Below are 15204 nucleotides of genomic sequence, written 5' to 3'. Positions count from 1 at the left end.
CCAAAAAAAAAAAAAAAGTCAAATTCTTGTCTCCAATGCTAAGCGGAAAAGCAGGTGTATGTATGTCCGTACCTACAGACCTTCAGATGTATACAAACCAATCTTAATAAAAACTCAAATCACATAGATGCTCAAACTGTTGTGAAACAGGACTCCCAATACCTTAGAAACAAATATGCCAATATTTGTACTTCATTGCTGTTTCCAAAATAATTATTTGGATAATAGAAATAACTGGGGGAAATCACCAATGTCTTGTGGGCGGGATTTTTTTCCCTATGTTAACTAGCACCCAGCGAATATTTTGTTACTATCCAAGAACAGAATTCAGAGTGCAGCCACTTGATTACACAGCTAGCTAGAGTCTGATTCCTAATAAAAATACAGGAATTTCCCAAAACTCAAGAGAGATGAAATAAAGACATTAAAGATTTGCTTCAATAATGTAGAATTTTTCCCTCCTCCACATAAATATCCAGACCCTCCATTTCTGGAAGTGCAGAGGACAGTGGGCAGCAGAGAAGCTGAAGCTTAGGACACAAAGAAGATTTCAGCCATGAGAAACAAGCCCCAAAACACCTTCCCAAAACCAAACAAAAGACGGCATCTACAGAAAGAGAATGACATCCCACAGCCCCACAGGTACCTTCCCTCTTTGCCATCCCCCTTCCCTGCATGTTTTTAGGGTGTCAAAACACAGTACCTTTGCCTTTCCCGGCAGTGCTGCTGCCTACCGAGGAGGATGCCTGGGAATCCTTCTTCAGTCTCTTGCTCTGAGGTCTGACACTGGACCTTAGAAAATGATGCTGGTCCTGGCTCTGGGAGGGCTGGAGAGAGGCAGGGGCCGGTGACAAGCTGGGGTTCGGTGGGGAGCTGCTGGTAGTGTTGCTGTTAATGATCTTCTCTTCTTTCTTTGTGCTGCTGCTGCCTGGAGCTGCCTCTCCTCCTCCTCCTGCCCCTTCTTCTTCCAGGGACTCCTCATCTCCTCCTGCTCTCTTGCCCAGCTTTTTCACCCCTTCCTCCCCGCTGCTCTCTCCCAGTTTCACTGTCATCCTGCAGGGGAGGAGAGGGAGAAAAGAGGGGGGGAACACAGTCAGACCAGGGAGCCCCCCGGGGAGGCAGAGAAACCCCTGGGCTGAGAGGGGAGAAGTTTAGCTGCAGAAATTCCTCTCAACATGGCCGCCGTTGTTTGTTACTAAATCCCCCTTCGTTTGCTGTCCCGACCCAACAACCTGTGCCGAGGGTGGGAGGGGGAAAGCCCCGCCACAACCCCTCCCAAACCGGCCCAAACGGCAGCCAGAGGCCCCCGGTAGCCCTCCGTCTCTGTCCCGAAGGGCTCCGGGCCGCCTTTGGCCGAGAAATCGCCCGGCCAAACTCGGGCGTGTGGCAGCGCTCGCCAGCGCCGGAGGAGCGGTAGCCGCTGGGCCGGCGGAGCAGAACAGAGCGGGGAGTGCTGCTCCCCCATCCCATCCCATCCTATCCCACCCCTCCGCGGCTCCCGGGCCCAGGGCTCTCCTCTCTCCTCACCGCGGAGCCGCAGCTCGGCCCGCCGCGGGGGGGGGATCCATGCTCCTGGATGCGGCGGCGGCTTCGCCTCCTCTGTGTGTGTGTCTGGGGCTGGGACTGGCCGAGGCTCCCGAGGTTCCCGCTCCCCTCCGCCCCCACCCCGCACCTCCCCGCGCTCCTTTCCGCCGGGCAGCCCCGACCCCGCCGCCCCCGCCGACGGCAGCAGCACCGTGGGCCGGGTCTGTTCTGTCACCGGGAACGGGCAGGGACTGGCTCCCCAGGCCAGCACCCCTGCCTGCCGCCTCTGCTGAGAGAGAATTAATACCACCCCATTTTTTCCCCCTTTTTTAATTTTTTTTTTTCAATTTGGAAGTCAATAAACTTCAGATGCACCTATAGCGGTTGCCTCGGTTGCCTCACCCTTGCCTCATTGCTCCTGCCCATTAACAGACCCTGGCCAAGCAGGGCAGCCCTGAACCCTTGTGCCAAGGGAGCATCCCTGGGCTTCCAAAGGCATCTGTCAACTGGCAGACCTGACATTGGGACCAGTTGCTGGGATGACTACTTCCTGTGCTGACTTCACAAATCCTCTCAATTCTGAAGGCTTTTTTCAAATACTTGGAACAAAATGTCAGATATGGACACAAGCTTAAGGCATTAAACCACATTATCTGTTAAAATTTAGTTTTTCCTAAAGAGTGTAAAAATATTACTGACAGCATATCTAAAAGAAGTCAACTTCCAAGAAAGAACCAGTTAGAACCAAGGAGCACTTGGGATGCAGCTGCCTTGACACTATGGCAGGAGCCACCATCCAATTTCCCTCTAAAAGATAACAAACAAGAAAAGATATCCAACAAGAAGTGGAAATTCTTAATATGACAAACACTGGAATCACTACAGATTAGGCTGACACCAGGATAACAAGGTTCAAATTAACGAAAATGCATCAACATGATATGGCATACAAATTCATCAAGTATTCCTACTATTAAAATTATATTTTTCCGTCTAATTTTCAGCTAAAACACTGAATCCATCCAGAACTGTGTTGGGCAATGTTTTGCTCCTTGAAAACGCCCAATAAACTGTTCTGAACTGTGGATCTAAGCTCACACTGAAATTTGGTTATTTAGTCACCCGACAGGTCCTTAGTTACAGACTGGTTCTTCACTCACCAAAACTTACAGTTTCTAGTTATTTTGAGGACAGAAATATTCTAATTCTGACAGCGTGTGCTCAAAAACTTTGCATAAGCAAGGCTTAAGTAATTTCCAGCTTGGTTTTATTACTGCAAATTAAACGATGCACCCACCCACTGGCCTCCCCCAACAATTAGCAGGGGGGAAACGAAGACACACTCCTTGGGGACAGCTCCTTACAGGACCCGAGTAGCACACCCCAGGATCTGCCCCACTTTTCAACTGCTGGCTCCTTCCAGCATTCTGCCTAAGCCGCGCAGTTTCCCCGTTATAGCTGCTTTGTCCTTTCGTTTTCACCTTCTTCCTCCTTTCCCTTTTTCTCCTAAACTGAAAACTTCTTCAGCCTAGCTGCTTTAGTCGTCTACACCCCCGTGGCCGTCCCTCCGCTGCCTCCCGTAAGAGCCGCAGAGATGAGTTCCGCAAGCGCGGCCGGCTCGGAGGGGCCAAGCAGGGCCGGGTCAGTCTCCCGAGGGCCGGGTGCGTCCCGCCCCGCAGGCTCCATCCCCCGCCCCTGCCTCACCTGCCGCATCAATGCCGACACGCAGCCTCCGCGCTCCGGCTCCTCCGCCGGCGGCTGCCTCGGCTACTCCGGCACCCTCAGCTCCAGGCAGCTCCGAACTGCGCCCACACCCGCCAGCTCCGGAGGCGGCCGGCGCGGAGCCCAGCGGCCCTCCCAGTTTTGCTGGCGGCGGCAGCCCCGTTCGTGGCAGTGGGGCCGACCTCTTCCCCGGGCTACTCCGAAACCCAGCCGCGGTCACAGCGCCGCCAGGCTCGGGCCGGGCTGGGGCTGTGGCGGTTCCGGTTCCTCCTCACCTTGCCCGGGCCGGGGGCGGGGCCGCGGCGCGCGGGCCCAGCTGAGAGCGCCGGCGCTCCCCGCCCCCCAAGCAACGCGCCCCATTGGTCGGGGGCGAGCGGGAGCGAGGCGGGGGCGGGGCTACGGCCCCAGCGCGAGCCAAACAAAGCGCGGCGCGGGGCGTGTGACGAAAGCTCCGCGCGGAGGAAGAGGCGGTGGCGCGTGTCGGCTAGGGGTGGATCGAATCGCTAGATCTGGCTGTTGATTGGCTGAAAGAAAAGCCAATGGAGAGCCATCTAGCTGAGCTCTTTGGACCGGGCTCAGGATTCCATTGCTCAGGGAGCGGTTTGTGTGCGACGCAGTGTTTGCGGCCGCCGGGCGGCTGCGCTGCAGCTCCGCGCTGCTCCGCCGGGCTGCGTCCGGGGCTCTCCGCAGGCAGGCGGAACTGGGGCTCGCTGCCCGGTGACACCGGATCCGCCGGCGGTACCTCTGACTCTCGTTCCCTTCGTCGGGACCCCCAGGAAAGCCGAAAGCCGTGGGGCCGCTCTCCCTAGGGCAACTGGGACGTTCGTGGGCTGCATTTGGGAACAGGCGCTCCCCCCCCCCCCCCCCCCCCCCCCCCCCGAGGCCCTTCGCTTGACCTGAGTAACTGATACTGCATCAGATACTTTTCCCTTAATAACGTGTTTGTGGAAAGAACATTAGATCATCCTCTTTTTTGAATCTTTATAATTTTCATAGCAGGAAAGGGTGCCTTAGTCCTCTTCCAAGGAAAATCTTTGTAAGCTTAGAAATAAAGTCATAAGTAGTTAAACCTCATGGTGGTGTCCAAATTCTGGAAAATTGGGCTCCCTTGGAGCATGTTGCAAGTAATTCTCTATGATGGTAGAAATGTAACATGTCTTGAGCACTGTGTTACCACCTGTAAATATGCTGTAAAGTGTATTTGTGAGTAACCAAATGGACTGCTCTAAATTGAATTTGTTAAAAAAGGTTTGTCTCTAGTGCCGAGCTTTGCGTTTAAATCTACATCTTAATTGTTTGGGGTTTTTCTAAAGAAAATATTTTCCAACTTTGTTATAATCTTGCACAAGATCATATAGTTTTTCATCCTTGGCCACAACCAAATTCAACAATACTGTTAGGAAATGGATTCTGCATCTCCACCACCATGTATTTCCATAGTGCTTTGCAGAGAGATGTGCAGTTATGTTCAGCTCTCCAGATGGAGGTTTCCATTCTCTGTATGTAAATAACTTTACCTGCTTGAATAGCCTCACTGCCTCCAGTGGACTGTTAAGGGGTGAAATTGCTCATGTGTCTAAATGTTTGTGAGAGAAAAGCTGACTGGAAAGGAGTTGGACAAGAGCTGAGAGGCAGGGGGTAGGGTGAGACGCCAAAAGACACTTGAGCTTCCATTTGTTCGGTTTTGATCATAGCCCTTCCTCGCTATTCTGGTTTTACAGACCTGCACAGCTACAAAATACAAATAATCTTCCAGTGTTTGTTGTCATGGTTTTCTAGGCCAGGCAAGAACATTAACTTGGATTTGTCCTGCATCCTGTGTATTTTAAAGTATGAATAACAAATTGCATTTTTGCTAGAAAATAGAGCAAGCAATGCAGAACTGTTCAGCAGAAGGACAAAGTTAATACTTTACATTTGTTAATTTTTTAAATTTTGAATCTAATGTGCATGATCATTGCAAATTATAACATGGAAGTACTTTTTCCAAAGATCCTAGGTGTAAAAGTCACCAATATAGTGAATGTTCGATATTTTCCTTTTAGATTACTTAGAAACTAGCAGATTTCATTAATAATTTATTTCTTCTTAAAAGGCTCTGAAATTGTTTATTCTGGCAGACAATAATGGATGATCTTTGCGTTGCTAAAGCAGTTCTTTCCCGTGCATGTAAGAGGATTTAAATGGAACGACAGACTGCTATTGTTAATCCCGTATTGCTTACAGAATAAGGAAGTACCTAGTCATGCAACTTTGTTTTCTTCTTGGTGTGTGAGGTCAAGCCCTTAGGGGAAGGGAGGAAATGGGCTGTGAGCAACTGCACTACTGCAGCCAGTCCTGGGACTTAAGGGATTTGGAGCTGTATCTCTTATGATACCAGGGACATGGAACTAAATGATTTTTAAAGCCCCTTTCAACCCAAACCATTCTGTGGTTATGTGACTTTATGAGTAGAAGGGAAGATGTTAAGATCCTAGGAGTCCACATTCACTTGTCTATTTATCACAGAAACAGGGCTTCTCTGTCAAATATTGAAGGGCAGGAAAACTTTATTCCCAGCTAAGCCTGCACCAGTAGGAATATGTAATTTAGTTATTGGGAAAAATATTGTGCAACATTGAAACCAGCCAATTCTGAGAGCTGTAAAGTGTTCTCTTGAGCAGAGACTCTAGTGGGTTGTTTAGACTATTTTTATTCCAGCCCAGAAAGGGATGATAGACTAGATGATTTTTTGAGGTTTCAGCTGGCTGTATGTTTCTGACTTGAGTGTATCATGTAGTTGCGGTAGTTTCCACGACAGCTTGGTTGTCTAAGAAAACAAGGCATCTGCACATGGTCTGCTCAAATCCTCAACTTCTAGTCTGATAAACTCAAGGCTACAGTGAGAACAATTGGCTGGGCAGAGGCAAGGGATGAATTTCTGACTCGGGGAGTGGCACCTGAGTGAGCCAACTGGGCTATTGCATGTTCAAGGAATCCACCACAAAGAGATGCCATAAATGACTGTTAGAGCTGATGCCTTGTAGAGGGAGAAGATAAAAAACTCCAGGAAACAGGACTTTGTCAGGTCTGCTGCTCTGGTCTATAGGAGTTGCTGACTTGTAACAAGGTCTAAAGCCAGTGTTTTGCCTCTCTACCTGAATGCTGCCCATAATTCTACAGATATACAGTGTGTTTCAATGTACTGTGTGTCTCTCACTGTGTACTTTTTTCTACTTGCTACCGAATCAGAGGGGGTTTTTTTGTTTGTTTATTTTGTGGGTGTTTTTTGGTTTTGTTTGGATTTTTTTGTTGGTTTTTTTGTTGTTGTTTTTGTGTTGTTGTTGTTTTTGTGGTTTTTTTTTTTTTTTTTTTCTTTCACAAGAGTCCCTGCGTATTTGGGAAAGGAAACTTATAAACACCACATAAATGACACATTACACATGGCCAGTCAACCTCGAAATATACAGGAGCTGCTTGTTGTAGCTGTACCGGGTGTGGCTGCTTTTCATCAGCTTGCATAGAAGTGTTGTGACTTCAGAGGAATTACAAATGACTATGGGTAGGACAGTGCTGTGAGGATTTGGTCTTAAATTTTTTCAACCCTTTTGAAGGTGTTAGGCAAGCCTGGCTCTTAGGGCTGGCTGCAGGCCCAGTTGGGGCGAGAACTGGGAATGGAGCTGGGCTGTACCTGACATGGGTTGTAGGTGGCGTGCTGAGGGGGTTTAGGATGGTAGGACGGCTTTACGGGCTATCTTCATTTAGATGTTACTTGAAAGACATAGTCGTTAAGTTAAAAGCTTTTCCCCCCAAAACTCTGAAAGAGCCACTGAGCTCCGGGCGGTACACTTAAACATGGTTACGATATGCATTTCTATATCACAGAGGTTCAGTTGGGTCACACTCCGTCACAGCAGGTGCTTGATAGCGTTGGGGATCGGGAGGGTTTGGGGAAGGATCTCGATTCTCGGGACGGCGGCACAGTCCATCACCTGCGGTAGAAAATACTCCTCACAGGCCAAGCCACCAAACCCTGAAGACGCCTCTGAGACCGTCGGGGACAGCGCAGCGGGATCGCCGCCAAACCCGCTGTGCTCGTCACTTTCCGCCACTCTTCGTGTGCCGCCGGATGGCTTCGGCCGCTCCCGTCACTCCTCGGCTCCACTCGGCTGTTTCCGCTCCCGACTCGCCCCGTTGTCGGGGTAACGCAAAGCATCGCGGAGCGAGTGCGGCCTGCGGCGCGGGGGGTGAGCACGGGGGCGGGAGAGAGGGCGGCGGGCACTGCCCACGGGCGGGGGAGAGCGGGCGGCGGGCTCTGCCCGCGGCGTGTCGGCCGGTTCTTCATGGTTGTATCTGGGCCCGGCCCTCGACAGAGGGGTTGATTGCGGTCAGCCGGAGGTAAGGGGCGCTTGAGCTGCTGGCGGCGGGGGCAGCCGAATCCACCCACGAGCGAGAATGTGGTGGCGTGGCCCGCGTGTTTGTCTTCTCGGAGGGGCTCCACAAACTCCGTGGAGTTTGTGGAGCCCCTTGTTCTGTGCCGGCGAGTGGCGATCATGGCCCGGACGGGGGACGCGCGCAGGGTTCGGTCCACTCCAGGAACTGCCCACGGCAGCAGCAGCCTGGGCTCTGCCTGGCACAGGCTCCCCACCCCTTCTCCGTCTGTGCGGGTGCAGGATTCAACCGGGTTTTTGCTTCATCTGTTTTACTAGTTAGAGAAGATTGTACGTAGTCATTAACCATCTTTTTGTAGCACAGAGCAGTTCTGTATTATCTTTTTTTCCTGGGGCTGGCTCTTTTAAACAATTTCAAATTTTAAACCCAGCATTTCTCATAGGTAGAGGTTAAAGGAAAGACCTTTGCTTTGGGAGCCTTGCCAGCGAGTCTTGTTAAGGCAACTTGGACAGAGACTCCTTTCACCATTTGTGTAGTGACTGGGGGCCAATGAGTCCACAGCTCCACAGGTACAGCAAACCAAGTTGCTATCAGCCTCGATTAAATGTGCTGATAACACTGTGACAGAACATAAAAGCAGCTTTTTAAGCATTGTCCCCAAAGATAGAATAGCATATATTTTTTTTCCTGATCGTTGATATTATTTTGTGAAATATGTGTGGGTGTTCTGGCTCGCTGCTGTCATTTGCAGTCGTTAATGTTGTCTGTGGTGTTTATCTCTGTGAACCTCATGAAGTTCAACAAGGCCATGTGCAAAGTTCTGCACTGGTTTGGGGCAATCTCCATTACCAGTATAGTCTGAAGGATGAACAGATTGAGAGCAGCCCTGAGGAGAAGGACTTGGGGTACTGGTGGGTAAAAGACTCAAAATGACCTGGCAGTGCACACTGGCAGCCCAGATACCCCCATGTCCTGGGCTCATCGCCACAGCGTGGGCAGCAGGGAACGGGGGAAATCTGCTCCTCTGCCCTGCTCAGGTGAGACCTTCAGATGTACCTCCAGCTCTGGAGCTCCAGTGTAGGAGGGACATGGAGCTGGTGGACAGAGTCCAGAGATCCAGAGTCCAAGGAGATGCTCCAGAGTCTGGAGCCCCTCTTCTCTGGAGACAGGCTGGAGAGCTGTGGGTATTTAGCCCGGAGAAGAGAAGGCTCTGTGAACGCCTCACTGTGGCCTTCTAGTATTTTAGGAATCCATTCAGTGCCAGTGTCGGTAGCTCAGGGTGTTCTGGCTCGCTGCTGTCATTTGCAGTCATTAATGTTGTCTGTAGTGTAGTGTAATGTCGTCTGCAGGGTGCAGTTGCAGTGCAAGCTGCAGGTTGAGCTTTGGGTGGCCAGAGCAAGAGGCTGTGAACTGCTGACTCTGCATAACACAGGGCATGGGGACCTGTGGCCCAGCCAGGTGAGGGACACTCAGAGGCACTCAGCAGCAGCTGACAACCCCCAGACTTTCCCTGCCCTTAAACTGAAAGGGTGTGAAAGCCCAGGGGTTCCTTTGTTTGACATTCCTCCTTGGAGATACCAGCTTGAGCTGTAATTTTGTTATTGCACCAAAATGAAATTATTTTAATGATCCAGACGTCTGAGACTGCTATGGGAAACCTATGGTTGAGCTGGTAAGGAAAGCTGGTTTGACTGTGGAGGTGGGTGTAGCTGCACAGGGGGCCTTGGTCCCTGCTCAGGTGGTGCAAGAGTGATTGTCAGGGTGGCTTCTGGATGGCTGGACAAGGAAGTTGTCTTAAAAAGAACTTTATGGGATCTTGTAAGAAAGATGGATACAGACTTCTTACCAGGGCGTGTACTGACAAGATGAAGGACTACTGGTTTAAACTGGCAGAAGAAGTTTTATTGTGAGAAGAAAAGTTTTATTGTGAGGGTGCTGAGGCCCTGGCACAGGTTGCCCAGAGAAGCTGTGGCTGCCCCCAGATCCCTGAAGTGTCCAAGGCTGGGTTGGACAGGGTTTGGAGCAACCTGGGATAGTGTGAGGAGTCTCTGCCCATGGCAGGGGTTGGAACTGGATGAGCTTAAGGTCCCTTCCAAACCATGCTGAGATTCCATAAGGTCTAACCATTTTTAAGAATTGCCTGTGGGCTGTTTCAAAAGTGTCTGTCAGATGTTTGTAATTTGATCTTTGAGATCAAGTGTGGGGGCTTCGTCATGTTCTATTCTAAAATACAATATGGTTAACTTTTTCAGAAATATTATTTTTTTTGAAACCTTGGAAAAATAGAACATGATGGATAGTTTGTAGAGGTGGTGTTACTTGGTTTTCTTTTTCTTTTTTGAAGACTTTTTTGAAGAGGCAGCTGTCAATGCTACAGTTTAAATGCATGAGCTAGCAGTAATCATGTGAGTAATGAATTCCCAAGATCACAGCAAGAAAATGAATATTGGTTCAATTATTTTTACACCACTGAGTAATCCACTTATGTAAGCCATTTATTTATTTGTATGTAGCAGTCTGCTGCACAACTCTGTGTAGTTACTGTGATGGTGAAGAGTATTTTATATTTGGGGTTGTCCATACTTTACCCAACAGTATCACTGAGTCTTGTTTTAGTAAGTGCCAGTCTGCCATTTTAAATTTACACAGTTTTGGTTGAAATTTTTTTCTTGCTGTCTATTAATTCCAAAAGTTAAATTAATGAATTGAACAAGAGATGCAATTTGGAAGCTTGATAAACTTATTTCTGTCATTGAAGGGGACTGAAATATCTGAATAATAATAAGTAATATTAGTAACTACAGATGCAAGGAACAACTAAAAGTAGAAAATGGTGTCTATAGAGAAGATATTACAGCTGTATGGCTTGATAAAACTGTTATTTTATATGAAATGTAGCTTTGTTTTCATTTAGGCATCTTATATTTTTGTTTCAATCTGAAGTGAAATTCTTTATTATTTCAAATTTTGAGCCTATCTAAAGCTTATAGTCAAATATGGACTAAATACTTCCTCTCTTAGAGGAAAATGAAACATAAAATAAGGAGTAAAGTAGTAGCATGGGCACAGAATTCTGGAACAGTACTGGAGATGTAAGAAAACTTTTAAAATACATGAAATCAAGATGAAAAACACTCTATTTTATTTGAATGGTTTGTTGGTTTGTTTTTTTTTTTTTTTTTTTTTGAGTGGTGATAAAACTGGACCATGCAATGCCACTTTGGGAATGCTGAGGATTTTGAAGGATTGTACAGATAAAAGTGAGTGGATCTTGTTGGAAGATGAAATGGTTTGTCCTTAGGGTGACTGCTCTTGTCTGCTCTCATATCCAGTAGTTGATGTTGTTCCTTGTATGTGTCAGAGGCAAGATACAGAACTCCCAATTTACTGAGCAGAGTTGCCCACCTTTCTAAATTAAGTGCCCAGCAAATTGGTTATTTGAGGCACTGACAGAAGATTTAAAGAAAAGAGACCTTAAGAGTCTGTTGATGCCCATTTTACATGCTGGTGGCTTAGGCTGGTGGCTCACTGCTCTGCATGTGTGTGCCTGTGGATTCTGAATTCATGGTTTACCTGTGCAGAAGAAAACATCTCTTCCCCTTAAATGTCACAGAAGTCTTTTAAATGTTTCATGCTTGGGGGCTTTTTTGTGTGTATGTTTGTTGGTGTTGTTTTCTTGGGGATCTTGTTTTGTTTTTCACTGGGTCTTGGCAGGGTTCTGTACCTGGGGAGGAGTAATCCCATGGACCAGTCCAGGTTGGGGACTGCCCTGCTAGGCAGCATCCCTGTGGAGAAGGACCTGGGGTCACCAGCTGTCCTTGACCAGCTGTGTGCCCTGGGGCCACGATGGTGGATGCTGGGGTGGGTGAGGAAAGGCATTATTAGTGGGCTGGGGAGGGGATCCTTCCCCTCTGTTCAGCCCTGGTGAAGCACATCTGGAGCACTGTGTCCAGTTCTGGGAGCTGGGCCTGTTGAGCCTTGAGAAGAGACAGCTGAGAGGGGACCTCATCCCTGTCTGTCAGTGTCTGCAGGAAAAGCCCAGGAGAATGGACCAGGCTGTGCTCCATGGGGCTCAGCAATGGCACTAGAGGCAATGGGCAGAAACTGGAACACGGGAAGTTTCCTCTAAATATCTTTACTGTGTGGGCGATTAAGCACTGAATAGGCTGCCGCAGAGTGGATGTGAAATCTCCCTCATTGGGGATATCCAGAATTGTCTGGACACAGTCCTATGCCATGTGCTCTGGGAAGATGTTGCTTGTGCAGGGAGGCTGGGCCAGTTGACCCACTGAACTCTATGACTCACTGATTATTTGCTAGGAATTTGAGGTGTTTCACTCCAGCTGTTTTTGTTTTGAAACTGAGCTGACTGGATCCCATGACACAAATCCAAAGACCATTTCTGTGCATAAATTATTACAAATTATTACTGATGCCCTTGATTTCTGACCCACAACACTGAAAAGGGTTTTGTTCTCATGTTCTTTACTGTGCAACATCAGCACTTACTTTTTTCGTTCAAATGTCAGTAACAGTTCCAATATAAATAGCAGATAGTGTGATTTCAACAGTACAAACTCCAAAGTGGTGACAACTGTTGAAACTTACTTTGAAAGCCGAGACATGAGACTTAACATAAAAGAGTTCAGTTTGTAGATTAATTAATATCTTTGGATATGAAGCTGCTGGAAGTAGCTTTCCGGTAAATACTGAGTTATTTCAGAGTCCTTTGAAGTAGGCCAGCACAAGCCACTGGTGAGAGACTTGGTACCGGCTTATGCACAGTGTGACTCTACAGAGTATGAGACTCAGTGTTTCTCCTTTTATTTTTAAATGCCACTCTGACATTGCCATGTCTGTGTAGTATATGCAACAAGATAATGCTGTAGTTTTATTTTCCCTCTTGTTTTAAGCCGTATATATGTCATTATATATAGTACATAAATTCAATATAAATAGCATATATGTAGTGTAAATGTATTATCTGCATAAGCAAACCTGATAGAGATGTTTTTATTCCTTGTACAGGTGTGCAGTCTGAGACAGCTCCTGTTTTTATGGCTGTGTACGTGGATCATAGAACAGATGCTCCTGATTCTGTTGCCTCCCCTTCCCATATAGCATGGCACCCACTTCATCCACTCCTGGCAGTTGCTTCCATCAGCACAGCAGGTGGGGGCTGTGTGGATATCTACCTGGAACAGGTGAAAAATCAACAACTTTGTTTTTGCTCTCGATACAGAGTCACAGAATTGCAGGATGGTTTAGATTGGAAGGGTGTCATGGTTTGACACAAAGGGACCTTTAGGATCATCTTGTCCCAACCACTTGCTGTGCGCAGGGACACCTTCCATAGACCAAGTTGCTCCAAGCCCCATCCAACCTGGCCTTGAACACTTTCAGAGATGTGAGATGTGTGAGAAGTCACACAGCTTCTCTCAGCAACCTTTATCATTATTCTAATTTAAAACTTCACATTTTTAATCTCTGTTTTTGCAGGCTTACTTATCCTCCTGAAATATCTCTGGGTTTTAATTACTGTCTGTGTCCTGTGCTATACGGAACATGACAGATTCATCAGCCACTCATTATATGTATTTTTAAAAAGATCCTCATAAATTAAATTGATCTTTCCTTTGAAATTTGATGTTTGCAGTCTATAAGTCTTGTTTGTGATGATTACTGATTTGCTTTTTGCTTCTCATAGTGTGAGATTTTCAGATTTGTATGTAAATGAACACATGCTGCTGCTGCTGCTGCTTTTTAACTTTTAAGTGAATAGAACGTACTAAGAAATGGAAACTGAACAAATCACTCTACCACCTCAAGACTGGACTGATTTTCTGTCTGTAGACAGATATTTCTTTTGCATACTCTAACTTTTACATGAGAGCCTTGTGTAAGACTTTGGTTTGCATAATTTTAGAGAAGTAGCACTAAAAGGTATCTAAGTCTGCAGCAGACTTACTGAAACATGTCTCTTAATATGATAGCCTATAAAATGTGTACTTTTCAAAGTGTATTCTGAAAATTGTTATCCAAGTTTAAAAAATGGAAAAAGAAATACTTAGAGAGGTTAAATGATTTGCATGAAATATTCTTGTGAACCATGCCTAAAGGAGGATCTGCCTTTAAGAGCTGTTGAAGCATTAGATTATTCTATGTCCTTAGTGATGTGCTTTGTTCTTTTTCAATAGCTGGAATTTTTTTTTACTTAGAAATATGCTTGAAGCCTTCTTATATCCTTTATATGGGAGAGAAAGCTTGATATTGACTGGGCTATGAATTGAAAGGTTTGGTTGCTGAGTTTCCACTGGACTGAGCTCACACCGGTTTTTGTTTGCAGGGAGAACATGTGCCTGATTCCCATGTTGAGAGAAGCTTTCAGGTCACATTACTTGCCTGGCACCCTTCCAGACCCATTCTGGCATCAGGATGGGAGACAGGAGGAGTTCTGATACTGAACAAACAAGACAAGGAGCAGCACACTGTACCCCCAAATCACAGCGCCAAAATCACGGTCCTGAGCTGGAGTACGAGTGGTACCTGCCTTGTGTCTGGGGATGGGGTGAGTAGCTGAAATGCCATATGGGTTTGATGTGGAATACAGTCTTGGAAGCTCTGTAATAGGAAAGGATCATGGAAAGGAGATCCATGGGGAAGGTAGACTTGTGTGGGAGGGAAATTTCTTTTCCTTTGGTACAAATTAAAACTGATAGGGAATAAAATAAAGTCGTAGTGTTTTAATTTTTTCTACAATATTATTCTACAATTAAAGAATTGCCATTCTATAATTTTTCTTTAAATAAAATTGTGTTGGATCTCAGTGAGTGCTGACTGTTGATGAAAGTTTAAGGCTGTTTCATGGATGGAGTAATTGAGGTATAGACCATTTGAATTCTTTTGCTCCTGTCCATGCACAAGTTTTAGGGCAGACTCAAGAATAGCTGTTGAGAAATAAATTCCAGCTACAACATATTCATCCATACTGAGTGCAGAGCAGTGCTTACAGGAAACCCATGCTAATCTCTCTTTCCCTGGTTTTATGAATGCCTTAATATTGTGTCAAATTGATTGTATTGGGAAATGTGACACTCTATTTCTTGAAGAACTGGTTGCCCTTTTACATAGTGAAGTGAGAAAATAGCTATTGAATATTCAGGATTAAGTATTCATAGAAGATTCTGTATTGCCAGTTCCTGAGTCAGCCAATGAAGAAAAAAAATGTGGTTTTTTCCTGTATTTTCCCTGATTCAAACTTGAGCTTGCCCAAGAATTTCAGTTCTGCTCTTACCTATATGTTAGGATTCCTAATATTCTTATTGGGAGGAAAAGTTATTTTAATTCATTGGTTGTGAAGTTCTGCTGCTGCATTTGACAGAAATGCAGAAATTCAAAATTGACTAAAAACAGAATTTATCATCTTCTTTATTAGAAAAGAGAAAGTTCTTCCCAGGCAAAAGATGGACACATCTCAGTGTAGCTGAGGCCTTAATCATAATGAGCCAATACATTGATATAGACAGAACTTACATTTATGAACAAAATACTTTTCAAATTGATTTCAAACCAGTGTTACTATGCTAT

The 15204-nt window shown here is 46.4% G+C and overlaps 2 protein-coding genes across 6 annotated transcripts in view; one reads left to right on the top strand and one right to left on the bottom strand.

Annotated features, from left to right (window-relative positions):
- The window catches only part of CRAMP1 (cramped chromatin regulator homolog 1), a 49089-nt gene extending 45479 nt beyond the window's left edge, over nucleotides 1-3610 (bottom strand). For 2 of the 3 annotated variants that reach the window (XM_071444603.1, XM_071444604.1), the window contains exons 1-2: nucleotides 1528-1647; nucleotides 704-1053 (exon numbers count right to left, since the gene is read on the bottom strand). In XM_071444603.1, the coding sequence (XP_071300704.1) occupies nucleotides 704-1053; nucleotides 1528-1568 (391 nt within the window). In that variant the 5' untranslated portion in view covers nucleotides 1569-1647. Of the gene's footprint in view, nucleotides 1-703; nucleotides 1054-1527; nucleotides 1648-3228 lie in introns of those variants that run through there. The other variant, XM_071444605.1, reaches the window with a different exon arrangement.
- Nucleotides 3611-7333: 3723 nt separating this feature from the next.
- Nucleotides 7334-15204, top strand: part of IFT140 (intraflagellar transport 140) — an 85256-nt gene continuing 77385 nt past the window's right edge. For 2 of the 3 annotated variants that reach the window (XM_071444601.1, XM_071444600.1), the window contains exons 1-3: nucleotides 7334-7472; nucleotides 12646-12821; nucleotides 13964-14185. In XM_071444601.1, the coding sequence (XP_071300702.1) occupies nucleotides 7355-7472; nucleotides 12646-12821; nucleotides 13964-14185 (516 nt within the window). In that variant the 5' untranslated portion in view covers nucleotides 7334-7354. The other variant, XM_071444602.1, reaches the window with a different exon arrangement.

The sequence above is a fragment of the Agelaius tricolor genome, unplaced genomic scaffold (assembly GCF_023055355.1).
Source record: "Agelaius tricolor isolate 1412-34295 unplaced genomic scaffold, bAgeTri1.0.p SCAF_19, whole genome shotgun sequence".
NCBI classification, from domain to species: Eukaryota; Metazoa; Chordata; class Aves; order Passeriformes; family Icteridae; genus Agelaius; species Agelaius tricolor.
Note: the sequence above shows the minus strand (reverse complement) of the source record. Positions and strands in the feature narration are given on the sequence as shown.